This window comes from Anolis carolinensis, unplaced genomic scaffold (genome assembly GCF_035594765.1).
Source record: "Anolis carolinensis isolate JA03-04 unplaced genomic scaffold, rAnoCar3.1.pri scaffold_13, whole genome shotgun sequence".
Taxonomy (NCBI): domain Eukaryota; kingdom Metazoa; phylum Chordata; class Lepidosauria; order Squamata; family Dactyloidae; genus Anolis; species Anolis carolinensis.
The window spans coordinates 8111961-8123784 of NW_026943824.1; the positions used below are offsets into that span (position 1 = coordinate 8111961).

The 11824-nt window shown below is 53.9% G+C and overlaps 2 protein-coding genes across 3 annotated transcripts; one reads left to right on the top strand and one right to left on the bottom strand.

The window, feature by feature from the left end:
- Positions 1-177: 177 nt before the first annotated feature.
- nprl3 (NPR3 like, GATOR1 complex subunit) lies at positions 178-10102 on the bottom strand. Of its 2 annotated transcripts, XM_003230452.3 has the most exons (14): positions 9343-10102; positions 7479-7548; positions 6335-6373; positions 4931-5060; positions 4611-4685; positions 3734-3887; positions 3384-3465; positions 2559-2696; positions 2178-2334; positions 1795-1901; positions 1474-1603; positions 1190-1379; positions 909-1101; positions 178-670 (listed from the first exon to the last, which is right to left on the bottom strand). In XM_003230452.3, exons 1-14 carry the CDS (start codon positions 9458-9460, stop codon positions 505-507), a joined length of 1749 nt encoding a protein of 582 aa, XP_003230500.1. In that variant the 5' UTR covers positions 9461-10102; the 3' UTR covers positions 178-504. The 2 variants fall into 2 exon arrangements, with proteins under 2 accessions (XP_003230500.1, XP_062820482.1); XM_062964412.1 differs by lacking the exon at positions 6335-6373.
- Positions 10103-10192: 90 nt separating this feature from the next.
- LOC100556620 (hemoglobin subunit alpha-D) lies at positions 10193-11560 on the top strand. The gene is made up of 3 exons (XM_003230451.3): positions 10193-10392; positions 11011-11215; positions 11314-11560. Exons 1-3 carry the CDS (start codon positions 10298-10300, stop codon positions 11440-11442), a joined length of 429 nt encoding a protein of 142 aa, XP_003230499.1. The 5' UTR covers positions 10193-10297; the 3' UTR covers positions 11443-11560.
- Positions 11561-11824: the final 264 nt, after the last annotated feature.

Sequence of the window (11824 nt, forward strand, 5' to 3'; positions counted from 1 at the left end):
AGCCTCACAATCTCACAATGCCCACTAGTATGGCAATGGCAAGGGAAAGGCAGGGGGCCCACCCTCACACACAGCGGTGGTCCTCAAAACAAATCACTTATCCCAGCAGGAAGTCTCTGCCCATGCTGCTGTGGTGCCCCCTTAGACCAGGGCCCCAAATATGCACAGAGATATGGCTTGGCAAAAAGTGTTGTGGGTGTATTGTTACAAATGGGTTTCAAGGGAGGCATTTCCTCCAAAGGTGAATGAATAGCTTTGGGCCTTGAACAGGCACAGCAAAGTCTTTCTCAGCTGGCCTCACTGCAGGGCTGGCATGGAGCAGCAACACAGCCAAACGGGACATTGGCACAAGCGGGAACAACCATCATCACCCGGGTGGGCCAGGCTCCGGTGTTCTCCCTCCCCGTCACCGGCATGTCTTTGTCCCAAACGCTTGTCCGCTCAGGGAGGGACAGGTGTCCCGGTATTGCCCACAAGGCCCCAGGCAGCAGGGCTCCCTTCTTGTCACTTGTGGAAGGACTGGAAGACGGATATGACAGGATCCTCATGGTTGGTGACCACCAGGACGCTGCGGAATTTGTCGAAGAGCATCAGGAGATGGGAGCGGCGCATGTTCTCGTTGTACATGATCTCCTCCAGGTGATGCCGACCCCGGAAGTAGTGCAAAAGCCTGTCAGGGCAGGCAAAGGGGTCAACAGAGAAGTAGGGGGTATTCTGCCTGGTCCTGTACCTGCCTCAGGCCTCTGGGCAGGTTAGGGAGGGAGTGGCAATTGCTGTTCTAAGCAGCCCTTTGAGCCTGGTCTTTGGACACAGAACTGGACCAGGACCAGTGAGCGACCCTCCCTCTGGCTTCTCCAGCCACTCCCTCCTCTGAGCTGGATGTTTGCTATGCATTTCCCCTTTGCTACCTGGCAAAGGTGCGCAGGTCTTCAGGGTTGTGGGCTGCCGGGACACTGAGAATGGCCTCGCGTTCGTGCTCTGAGAGGCTGGTCAGCAGGTTCTCCGTCATGCGCTTGTTCACGGGGGAGTCTCCTCCGGGCAGCAGCTCTGCACTGGAGTTGTCCATGCTGGGGCTGGTGAGCGTCATGTCATCACTGCTAGCTGCAGAGGCGGACAAAGCCATTAAGGCACCCTCTGGAGCCTCAGCCCTTCATCCCTTCCTTGGGAGGGGCTGGGGAGGGTTCCGTACTTGGGGAGCCGAAGCTGAGGGCGTTGGGGGTGCTGAGGCTTCGCCCCCCGACGCGGGCAGCCAAGAGGGGCTCCTCTACTCTGGGCCGGGGGTCCTCCTCCTTGGGGGGCACCATCAGGCAGGCGTAAGTGTGCAACTGGATCAGGAGCCGGTGCTGGAGCATCCAGACCACCATCGGGATGAGCTGTGTCTGCCGGGAAGGGAGGGGGAGATACAGAAGAGGTGCTGAATTGGGTACAGGGGGGCCTCAAACCTGGCAGGAAAGTGGCGGTGGGGGCACTCACCTCCTGCACCGGGGGAGCTAGGGGGTCCTTGAAGTCCGACAAGAAGACCGGCAAGGAAAACTTGGAGAGGACGGAGGGCAGGTCATGGCCAGGGAACTGGCAGGCAAAGTCTTCCGCCAGAGGAGAGTAACTGGGGAAGAGGGGAGGATTTGTCTGGAACCGCTGGGTCCTTCCCTTCTGCCCACTTCTCTCTGCCCAGCCTCTGCAGGCCCCAGGCTGCCCTTTCTCAAAAAGGCCTTGTAAGAGACAGCGGCCGGCCCTGGGCCCTTCTGGCTTGCCCAGCCCCACTGCATCCCCAGCAAAGCCCTGCCAGGCTCTTACAGGCAAAGGCTGGCGTTGGGAGAGAGCATGTAGACGTTGTTTTCGCACAGCGGGTAGATGATGATAGCTTTCCCCCAGTAGACCAGGTGTGCTGCCAGCTGGAACACCTGCCAGAGAAGACCAATGGCATGTGCTTACTGAGCAGCAGAGCACACTGTGGCTCCAGAGTTCTGGCAGAAAGGTGCCTCCTCTTCTCCTCCTCCTTGGTAGAGATAGTTGGCACCCACTGCGTCTGGCTGTGGAGTCCAAACCCAAATTATTTACTGAACCAAATGCTGGGAGCTGAGTTTTGGCTTTGGAGACCCTGTCCACTCCTGCTCTGGGCCTCTAGTCCAGGTCTTCCTATTGTGGGTGGGGAGAGGGGAGGCAGGGAGCTTCCTGACCTGGAGCAGGGCAAGGTCGGCATCCTGGGCCAGCTGCTGCAGGTTCTTCACTGCAGAGGTAGTACGGACGACACGCACCAGGGCTGGGGAGCAGTCCAGCGGGAGGTCGCCCAGGAGGGACTTCTCATCCTTCAGCAGCAGCAGGGCATGGTAAGGCCTGGGGAGAGGGCAGGGGCATTGGGCCACGTGAGGCAGGGGAAAAGTAGCAGGCAGGACTCCCAAAACACAGGGGAGGGGGGAGTCTTATGAAGGTAGAGAGGGGAAAGGGGTCATCTCCAGTCTTTTTGACTGGTCTTCCCGTGTGCAGACTGCATGGGGGACGAGTCTGCACACGGGAAGACCAGTCAAAAAGACCCCACTCCTAACTAAAAGAGGTCTCACCGAATAGCTTTGAGGCTCCTCTCGATGGCCTCAGGCGGGATGAAATGGGAGGCTATGGCGTGGACCTTGTGAGGGAGGCAGAAGCTCACTTCCAGCCAGTTGTTGATGTGCAGCCGGACCACTCCTGTCGTGCAGAGGCTGTAGGAGCAGAGACCAGAGGCATTGGCTGACCCCTAACTGCCCCCAAACAGACACCAGGGCCCTCAATTCCATGGGTCACTGGGCATGGCCCACACAACTGCAGCCTGCCTGGCAAAGGAGAGCCTGAGAAGGAGGAGGCCGTACATGGGGGTGGGGGAGAAAGAAAGGCAAACAGACAGACATCTCCTCCTCCCTCCTGCTGTGGGTGAGGCTGCTCTGGGACTGTGGCCAGCGAGGGCCCCCAAGTGGCCAGAGAGGGACGGGAAAGCAAGCAGAAGCTCTACAGTGGCTGAAGGAGAAAAGGAAGGGGCCTGAGGCTGTTAGGAATGGTGGGAGTTGAAGTCCAAAACACCTGGAGGGAGGGCCCAAGTTTGCCCATGCATGGCCTACAGGCCAACCTCCACCTGAAGAGGGCCCAAACAGCTGGAGCCCTTTATCATATTCAAGATTCTTGGCATATGTTGTCACCTCTCCAGAAGGAATCCAAGAGGGTGAGCTTAGACAGTGGAACAGAGGGGTTTAAACATCTCTTGGATAAAACTAAGGCTTTTGTATTTTCTTAAAGGTGCCAAACAGATCAACTAAGACACAAGTGAAGCCTTCTGTTTGCCATTAAGACACACCCTGCATGCATCCCAGCCTCATGCCGCATCCCTGTGTTCCTCTCAGCCTTTGGCTCTTTACCTGTCAAAAGCCTCCTTAAGGTCCCGGGCCAGTTTGCACTTGGGCAGGATGTGGAGGAAGGGTGACTGGGGGCCCTCTGGAGCTGCGGGGAGAGAGGAAGATGTGGGCAGACCCCCGAGGCTGCTGTTATGCGGGAAGGCAGCCCCTCCGTAGTTGTCCAGCAGCCCAGCTAGCCACCCAGAAGTCAGTTTTAAGGAAATCCCCAGGCTCTCAGGCCCATGGTGGGACACCTGTCAGGCGCTAGGCCAAAGAAGTGACACCAAGGGCCTGCAGCTCAGAGGGAAGGCTTAGTTAGGTCTTAGGTATGGGCACCAAGGCCAAACCCAACCAGTCAAGGAGGGGAGGCCCACCTTCGGACATGGCCGAGACCTCGTCCTGGATGGCCAGGATGAGCTTGGCCTCCCGGGTGAGGTACTGGCAGCGGCGCTCCTCATGCTGCAGGACGATGGCGATACGACGGGAAAGGTTGTGCAGGCAGTTGATGACTGAGGGGTCGGCAGTGGCCTGAGGGAGAGGCAAGGGGTCAGGCCAGGGAATAATTGATGAAGTGGGGGTTCCTGATAGGAATCTCAAACAGAATGATGCCCCATTGGCTCAAGGCCCAAAGGCCTCCATCTGAAGCCAAAGTGAGCAAACAAAAGCCGCATTCCCCCAGGGGAGGCATGGACTGCTATCAGCTCCCTGCAGCCGAGCAAAGGGTGGGGCTGCAAGGGCAAGCAACAGGGGGGCCATGGGCATCGGGCGGGCGGGAGGCTGAGCGGCTGCTGGGAGCCTGTTAAGGAGCTGGAGGACAAGGCGGTCCATATCACTCCCAGCCATGGTTCACAAACCATGACTCAGCACAACAGAGAATGGTATTTTTGCTAAGTCACTGCTCTCTCTCTGGGCACGGCTTGGAACTGGCTGCTGATGGTGGCAAATGCCTGCAATGGCCAACCTGTTTCCCCAGCCTCCATCTCCAAAAGGCTCCCTTTACTCTTTTTCCCAGCCCCAGCCCTGAAGATATCCATGGATCTGAATCCCTGGGAGACTCAACACCTCCCATGGAAAAATCCAGGCACAGCCCCCCCCCACACACACACACACAACTGCACTAGCCAACAACCCACAGCACCACTGGAGGAGGCCTCTTTCCCCCAGGAAACAGAAGTCTCCAACTGTTCCAGCTTGCAGAGGGGCCCTGCCCAGATCCACTTGCTCACTGGACCCCATTCTTGGGTGACGTACCTTCAAGGCAAAGACAACATTGAACAGGATCATGGTGGGCATCTCTCTCTTTGGTGAGGGGTCTGTCTTGGAGATCTGCAAAGCAAAGAAGTATGGCTATCAAAGAGAAAAATGGGAGAGGAGGAGGAGAGAGAGAAAGGCCCTGGGAACTGGGAGGGCCGCACCACCCAGCTGGGCTTTTGAGGCATGGATGGGAAGGCAGACCACAAGGCAGCCCCTTTCCCAGGAGAGAGGGAGTGGGAGGGGGCCCTGCCTCCCCTTGGAGTGCCTCCAAACAAGATCCTGGAGGGGTAGCACCTATCCCCCCCCCCGGCCCCTACCTGCCCAAAGCCATGCTGCAGCAGAGTAGGGTGACCCACAAAGCGGACGTTATCAATCTTCAACTCAAACTTCTTGCCGCACATGTCCGACTTGGTGGCCAGAATTGTCGCCAAGATGACATCCGAAAACCTTCAGGGGAGACACAGGGGTCACCGAGGCCCCTGGTTGCCCCCACCCCCCAACAACAACCCTATCAACCTCCCAGAAACAATCCGGCATTTGGATATTCTTCCACATGATGATTGAAAAATGCATACAGGCCCATGGGACCCACTTCCCCTCCCCCGGCATCTGTTGGGCAATTAAGAGGCGGCCTTAGAGCCAGACCTTTCCAATTGCGGGAATCACTGGAAGGCGAAGCATCCAGGCAAAGAGGGCAGAGAGGTTCATGCACCCCCCACAAAGGACAGGCGCTCAGGAAGGTAGAGGGACAGTGGACAGAGAACGCTGGATGGCCAGGGACAGGCAGAGCTTGGGGGGGGGGGCGCTATGGTCCTATAACTCTCCCCTTGCAGTCTCCTCAAAAGAAGGGATCTAGACTGCTTTGAAGAAGAGAACCGTCCAGGGAGGAGCAGCAGGTGAGCAGGGTGTCTCTCTTTAAAGCTTAAGGGTGAAAATGAAAACATACAATCCTGGGACTCTAGGAAGGTGGATCAAGGAGAGTCAGTGTGGCAGACTTGTGTCTTGAGCCTTGGGCCAGGACTTCAGAGACCGGGGTTTGGGCCCCTTTTACTCAGATAGGGAAGCCCACTGGGCAAAGTTGCAGACTCTCCTCTGAGCAAATCTTGTCAAGAAAACCTCAAGGCGGGGGTCACCACTGGTCGGGATCAAATTGTAGGCACACAGCAACAAGAACAACAACAAAAGTGGAGCACAGCTGGAGTCTTCCAAATCCAACCCTTCAATTCCATCAGAGAGGAGACACAGTTGTTTGTCTATGCAGAGAAAGGCCTCCAGCCCCATTCACACCCCATGCTGTGCCACTATCTCTCACATCTGTTCTGAACAGAGCTTAGAAACTTACTTTTCCTGAGCCACTCATGATATAACAAGGAACCAGTAAATATTGATGAGTGGTTTGCTCCTATTCCCAAAGGGGAGGGGAGGTCTCATCACACTGATGTTTTTATTTCTTCCAACTACAGAATGGCTAGACAGTGGAAACGGCTTCTGTCAGAACATCTGTAAAAGCACCTTGAAAAGACCACCAAAAAAGAAGGAAAGGGACCTGTTCCCCTTGTGACATCCCTGCTCTGCGGGGCCTGTAGGACCCCCTCCGCTTCTCCCTGTGTGCCATCCATTCCATTTGCCACTCGATGGGAAAGAAGTGAAGAAGAAGGAAAGTGGTGCGCGGAGCAGACAGTGCAGAAGGGGAGCCAGGCGGCTCAGAGTTTCGCTCTTACCCAATCACCACCTCCTCCTCAGTGAGAGGACATGGCTCTCTGGAAACAGGAACAGGGGGGCGTCAGAACCACTCGGGAAAGAGGGAAGGATGCAAAGGCACAGCGAAAACACTGCCAGATGGGACGACCCAGCGCTGGCCATTGAAAGTGGACCCCTGAGGAAGGCCGGCACTCAAAGGGGCCCAAAGGGGAGATGAGAGCAGGAGTAGGGCTGGAGCCAACTCAGACTTTATTCCTGGAATAAAGAACCTGGGGTGGGGTGGGGGGAGGCCGTTTGGGCAGGACTGGCTGCAGCGGGGAAGAGGGCTCTTTCAAGGAGCCAGTGGATCAGCAAACCTATCCATTATCCACCATAAATGCTTCTAAAGGGACTATTGGCAGATGTGCGACATTTGCTACATGGGTTTTTTTTTTCACCCATATAAATTTACCTGGGCAAATATATATGCCTTATATTAGCCTTGTGAAACTGGAAAAAGCCTTCTCTTCAAAACATTTGTCATCAGGAAGTCTGTCTCCAACAATCCCAGGAGCACATATACCTTGTTGCTGATACCGTAGGATCTGAGCTCAAGTTCACTGTTCCCGTTGTACAAAGCAGTGCATAACTGTACCCTATTTATTTGTTTACTGCACTTATATACCGCTTTTCTCACCCCTAGAGGGACTCAAAGCGGCTCCCAAAATAATCAATGGCAAAATTCAATGCCATACACATATAAAACAAAACATTTCAAAACAATAGATTAAAACCATTAAAATTATAAAACTATAAAACAACAGTCACACACATTACAGAAAACATTTAGGCCTTGCACAATCCTGGTGATATCTTTAACTACTTCCGTATTTCCATGTTTCTGTCATACCCTACACACATCTGGCCAAAGACCTAGCTCTAATGGCATTTATACAAAGGTTTAGCCTTCCAGTTGCTTCTGGCCTCAGCTCCCATCAGGCCCAAACAGCACGGCCCCTGCCTATAAGCATGATGGGAGACACAGCCCTCCATTTGGAGGAAGGGCTGCTTTGGGTAGTGGAAGAGGAAGAGCCTAGTTCTGGTGGTCCCTGCCTCCTGTGAAGGCAGCCCTTCCCAGCACCACCAGCCCCAGCGGATCTAACACCCTTCCAAGGGGAGGCATACCTGGCGTCCCCCTCGGGATCTTCCACACTTTCCCCAATGCTGCTCACAGCATACCTGCTCCGGGGCTTCCCTTTCAGAGAAACAAACAAAACAATGTGTCATGATCTCCGATCTTTGACATCTCCGGACACAGAGCAAGCTCTGACAAAGAGCAGATGCCAGCCATAACCAGGCCAGCCATAAAACCTCAATTACCCTCTGGTATGTGAGAGCCCCTATATAAATGGGCTACAGAGAAGATTCTGGTATTCTGTACAATAAAACCTGTTGGAATCTACCAGTGTGTGTCTTGGTGCTTTCTTCTGGTGGAAGACTTACCCACAGCACAACTGGAAGAAGAAAACCTAACACAATGGAGAAGTGTCAAGAACATTGGGCGAGGCCAGTGGCTTGTCTGCCTGACTGCCTCTCCCTGATTTCTCTTTTATAATAATAATAATAATAATAATAATAATAATAATAATAATAATAATAAGCCCCCCATTGAGTTCCGCCTTGTAGTTGGCGGGGGGGGGGGGGTTAACTGCTTTGGTGATGTTAAGAGCTGTGCTGGCAGTAGTGTAAACAACCAATATGTTCCTTGACCTTGGCCTGCACTTAAACACCATTGGCACTGACAAAATTACCATCTGTCAGCTGCAAAAAGCCTACTCGGATCTACACACATTATTCGCCGATACATCACATGACACTTGGGCAGTGTCCGACGTGTGATCCAATACAAATGTGATAGTGTTCTTGTTTGCTGCGTACTAATCTTGTGTATCAAATAATAATAATGATAATACACTATGCATTGGAGCCCCCAATGGTGCAGCGGGTTAAATCGCTGAACTACTTGAATTTGTTGACAAGAAGGTTGGCGGTTTGAATCCAGGAGCAGAATGTGTTCTTGCTGTTAACCCCAGCTTCTGCCAACCTAGCTATTCAAAAACATGCAAATGTGAGTAGAGAATCAATAATTTCCCGAATTGACCCCAAACGAACTTGTAGCACTTTAAGTTTTAATTCGCAACTTATACAGTGCACTTTGCTGATCTACTATTACGGCCTCACTGTTTTTAATTCTATGTTTTTAATAAGTGTTTTTTAATTTTCTGGTTAATGTGTAAATGCTATTACTGGTGCATGTTATTGTTTGTTGATGTATTGTATATTGTAATTGTTTTTGTATCTGATATTTCTGTGAGCTGCCCCGAGTCCCCTTCGGGGGAGATGGAGGCGGGATATATATAAACATTATTATTATTATTATTATTATTACTGCTTTGGCGGGAAGGTAACGGCACTTCATGTAGTCATGCCGGCCACATGAACTTGGCGGTGTCTACGGACAACGCCGGCTCTTCAGCTTAGAAATGGAGATGTGCACCCCCAGAGTCAGAGACAACTAGACTTAATGTCAGGAGAAAACCTTTACCTTTACCTACATTATCCATTCATATTAATCTTTTATTACTGGATGTCCTAAACCAGGCATGGGCCAACTTGGGCCCTCCTTCCAGGTGTTTTGGACTTCAACTCTCATAATTCCTAACAGCCTCAGGCCCCTTCCTACCCCCCCCCCCCCTCCCCGCCGTCTAAGGAAAGGGCCTGAGGCTATTAGGAATTGTGGGAGTTGAAGTCCAAACACCTGGAGGGAGGCCCAGGCCTGGTGTATATTTATACATATACAGTACATACAAGTAACTACTGAAGGGGAGCAACCCACCCCCCACCCCAGCCCTCCCCTTGGGAACATTCAGCCCCGCTCCGGTCGTCCTAGCAACGGCGCCGCGGCTATGGCTGCTCTTCCGGGGCGTGGCCTAGTTCCGCCCGTCCCGCCCGGGCCGCTCCCTCCGCCGCGCGCTCGCTGCTCCCTCACCGGTCTGGGCGGCCGGGTTGGCGGCCCCGCGCTGGAACGGGAAGCGGAAGAGCAGCTTGTTCCCGCGGCTGCCAGAGCTGACCAGGATAACGCTGATGGGGCTCGAACCATCCCCCATTCTCCTCCTTCTCCTGCGCGGCCGCCCTTCACCATAGAGCCGAAGAGCGCCGCCGGCGGCTAGAGGGGTTTGCGCGGCGCATGCGCTCGGCGTCCCTTTGAAGGCCTGCGCCGTGGCTGCGCATGCGCAGTAGACTAAACACGGCCACCTGCTAGGCTAGGCAAGGGCCAACTTGGGCCCTCCCTCCAGGTGTTTTGGACCCAACTCCCACAGTCCCTCACAGCCTCAGGCCCTTTCCTTTTCTCCCTCATGCCTGGGATACATCATAGTAAAGGTAAAGGTTTCCCCTGACGTTAAGTCCAGTCATGTCTGCCTCTGGGGGTTGGTGCTCATCTCCATTTCTAAGCCGAAGAGCCGGCGTTGTCCGTAGACTCCTCCTACATGGAGCGCCGTTACATCATAAGACACTATGAAAACACATGCAAAGAAACACACAGAATTAAGGTCCAAATCCATTGCTGGCTCTCTCTCTGGCCCAAATGATGCCTGCTTGTATCACATCCCTCCCAGTCCATCCCCATCTTTGGCCACCTCTGGCAAACAAGGCCCTGGAGGGAGGGAGGAAAGGCAGCCCCTCCCTGCCCAGCTGGGTGCCGATAAGGCTCCCTTGGGTGCCCTGCCTTTGGGGAGATAGTGGGAAGGGAGGGGCCAAGGAGGAAAGGCGCAGACCCCCCCCCCTCCTTTGGCTCTGTCCTGCTCCAAACCCAGAGGGAGATAAGAGGGGTGGGCCCCGGAGACGGGAGCTATAAAGGCAGCTGCCTCTTTGAGCCGTGGCTCCGAGCCCCACTGCCACTGATCCCGAAAGAGAGTCATCCTTGAGAGGAGAAACCAGACAAGATGGTGCTGACCGCTGAGGACCGCAAACTGCTGACAGCCATTTGGGGGAAGGTGTCTGGGCACCTGGATGAGATCGGCGGGGATGCTCTCAACAGGTGAGCAGATGGGGAGAGAGGGAAGCATGGGGTGTTGGGGACTAGCCCAGAGGGGGAGTAAAGGAGAGAATTCCAGGAGAGCAATAAAACAAGCCTTTTATTATCATAGCTGATGATAAGGCAAAACAGCCATAGGTACCCACATTTTGTGGGTCCGTACCATCCAAATGGCCGTTGCACCATGTGCGTAGCAAACAAAGGATTTTATATCTCAGCCTTATCTAGAATTGACCAATGGCTGAGAGTCTTTCCCACCTTCCACACCTACTTTGGCACAAGTGATATCAATGACCCAACTTGTTTACTCTTTCTTCTCCCTCTCAAACTTCTTGAAGAAAGGCACCAGCTCACAGGAAGGGAGGGGCACAGGCCCTGTGTTGCACATACTACTTTGATTCATACAAAGTGCTTATATTATCTATATAAAGGTATATATGATACATGCAGAGGCAAAGCTATATAAACAATAGTCTACTATTTTCTGGCTTATGGCCCCTACAAGGGAGGGGAGAGAAATGAAGAAGAGCCCGGGAGCCTGTCTTCTTCCAGCCCTCTCTGAGGCATCCCTCTTTGTTCCTTCTTTCCTTTCGCTTCTGGCTCCCTTTTCCTTTGATGCAGGATGTTCATGTGTTTCCCATCGACTAAGACCTACTTCCCGCACTTCGACCTGAGCCCGGGCTCCAAGGACATCCAAGTGCATGGCCAGAAGGTGGCCAGAGCCCTGGACATGGCCCTCCACCACCTGGACAACGTCCGTGGCACCCTGGCTGACCTCAGCGACCTCCACGCCTACAACTTGCGAGTCGACCCCGTCAACTTCAAGGCAAGCCCCGCTGGGAGGGAAAGGCCGAGGGGGGAAAGGCAAGGAGGGAGTTCTCCTCTCCCGCTGACCCCTGACACCCCCTTTTTCTCTTTCTGCAGCTGCTGATCAAGTGCTTCCACGTGGTTCTGGCCACTCACCTGCGCGGAGAGTACACCTGCTTGGCCCATCGGGCTGTGGACAAGTTCTTATTCGCGGTGGCCGAGATCCTGGGCGAGAAGTACAGATGAGCAGACAAAGGAGAAGACCCCCCTATCTTTTCTTCAGAGACTCCCCTTCTTCTTCATCTAGAATTTCCCCTCCCCAGCATTCGCAATAAAAACAAGGCCTTTGCTGCCACCTGCCTAACGCTGTCTGAGCCTGGCTTTTTTGAAGGAGAGAGGGGTCCTTTGTTTCAGGGGGAATCCCCATTTCACATAAGAAGCCCCTCCAAAACCTTTGCCACAGAAATGGGGGGTTGCTTTCGGGGGCAATGGACAGGAAGGAGCCACAGGGCTCAGGGAGGGAGGGGAGAAAGGGGGGCCAAAGAAGAAGCCCCAGCACTGAGGTCTTTTTGCCTTAAAAGCCCAATAAAGAAGGGGGCACAGGAGGGTCACAAAGCCAGGCAGTGAG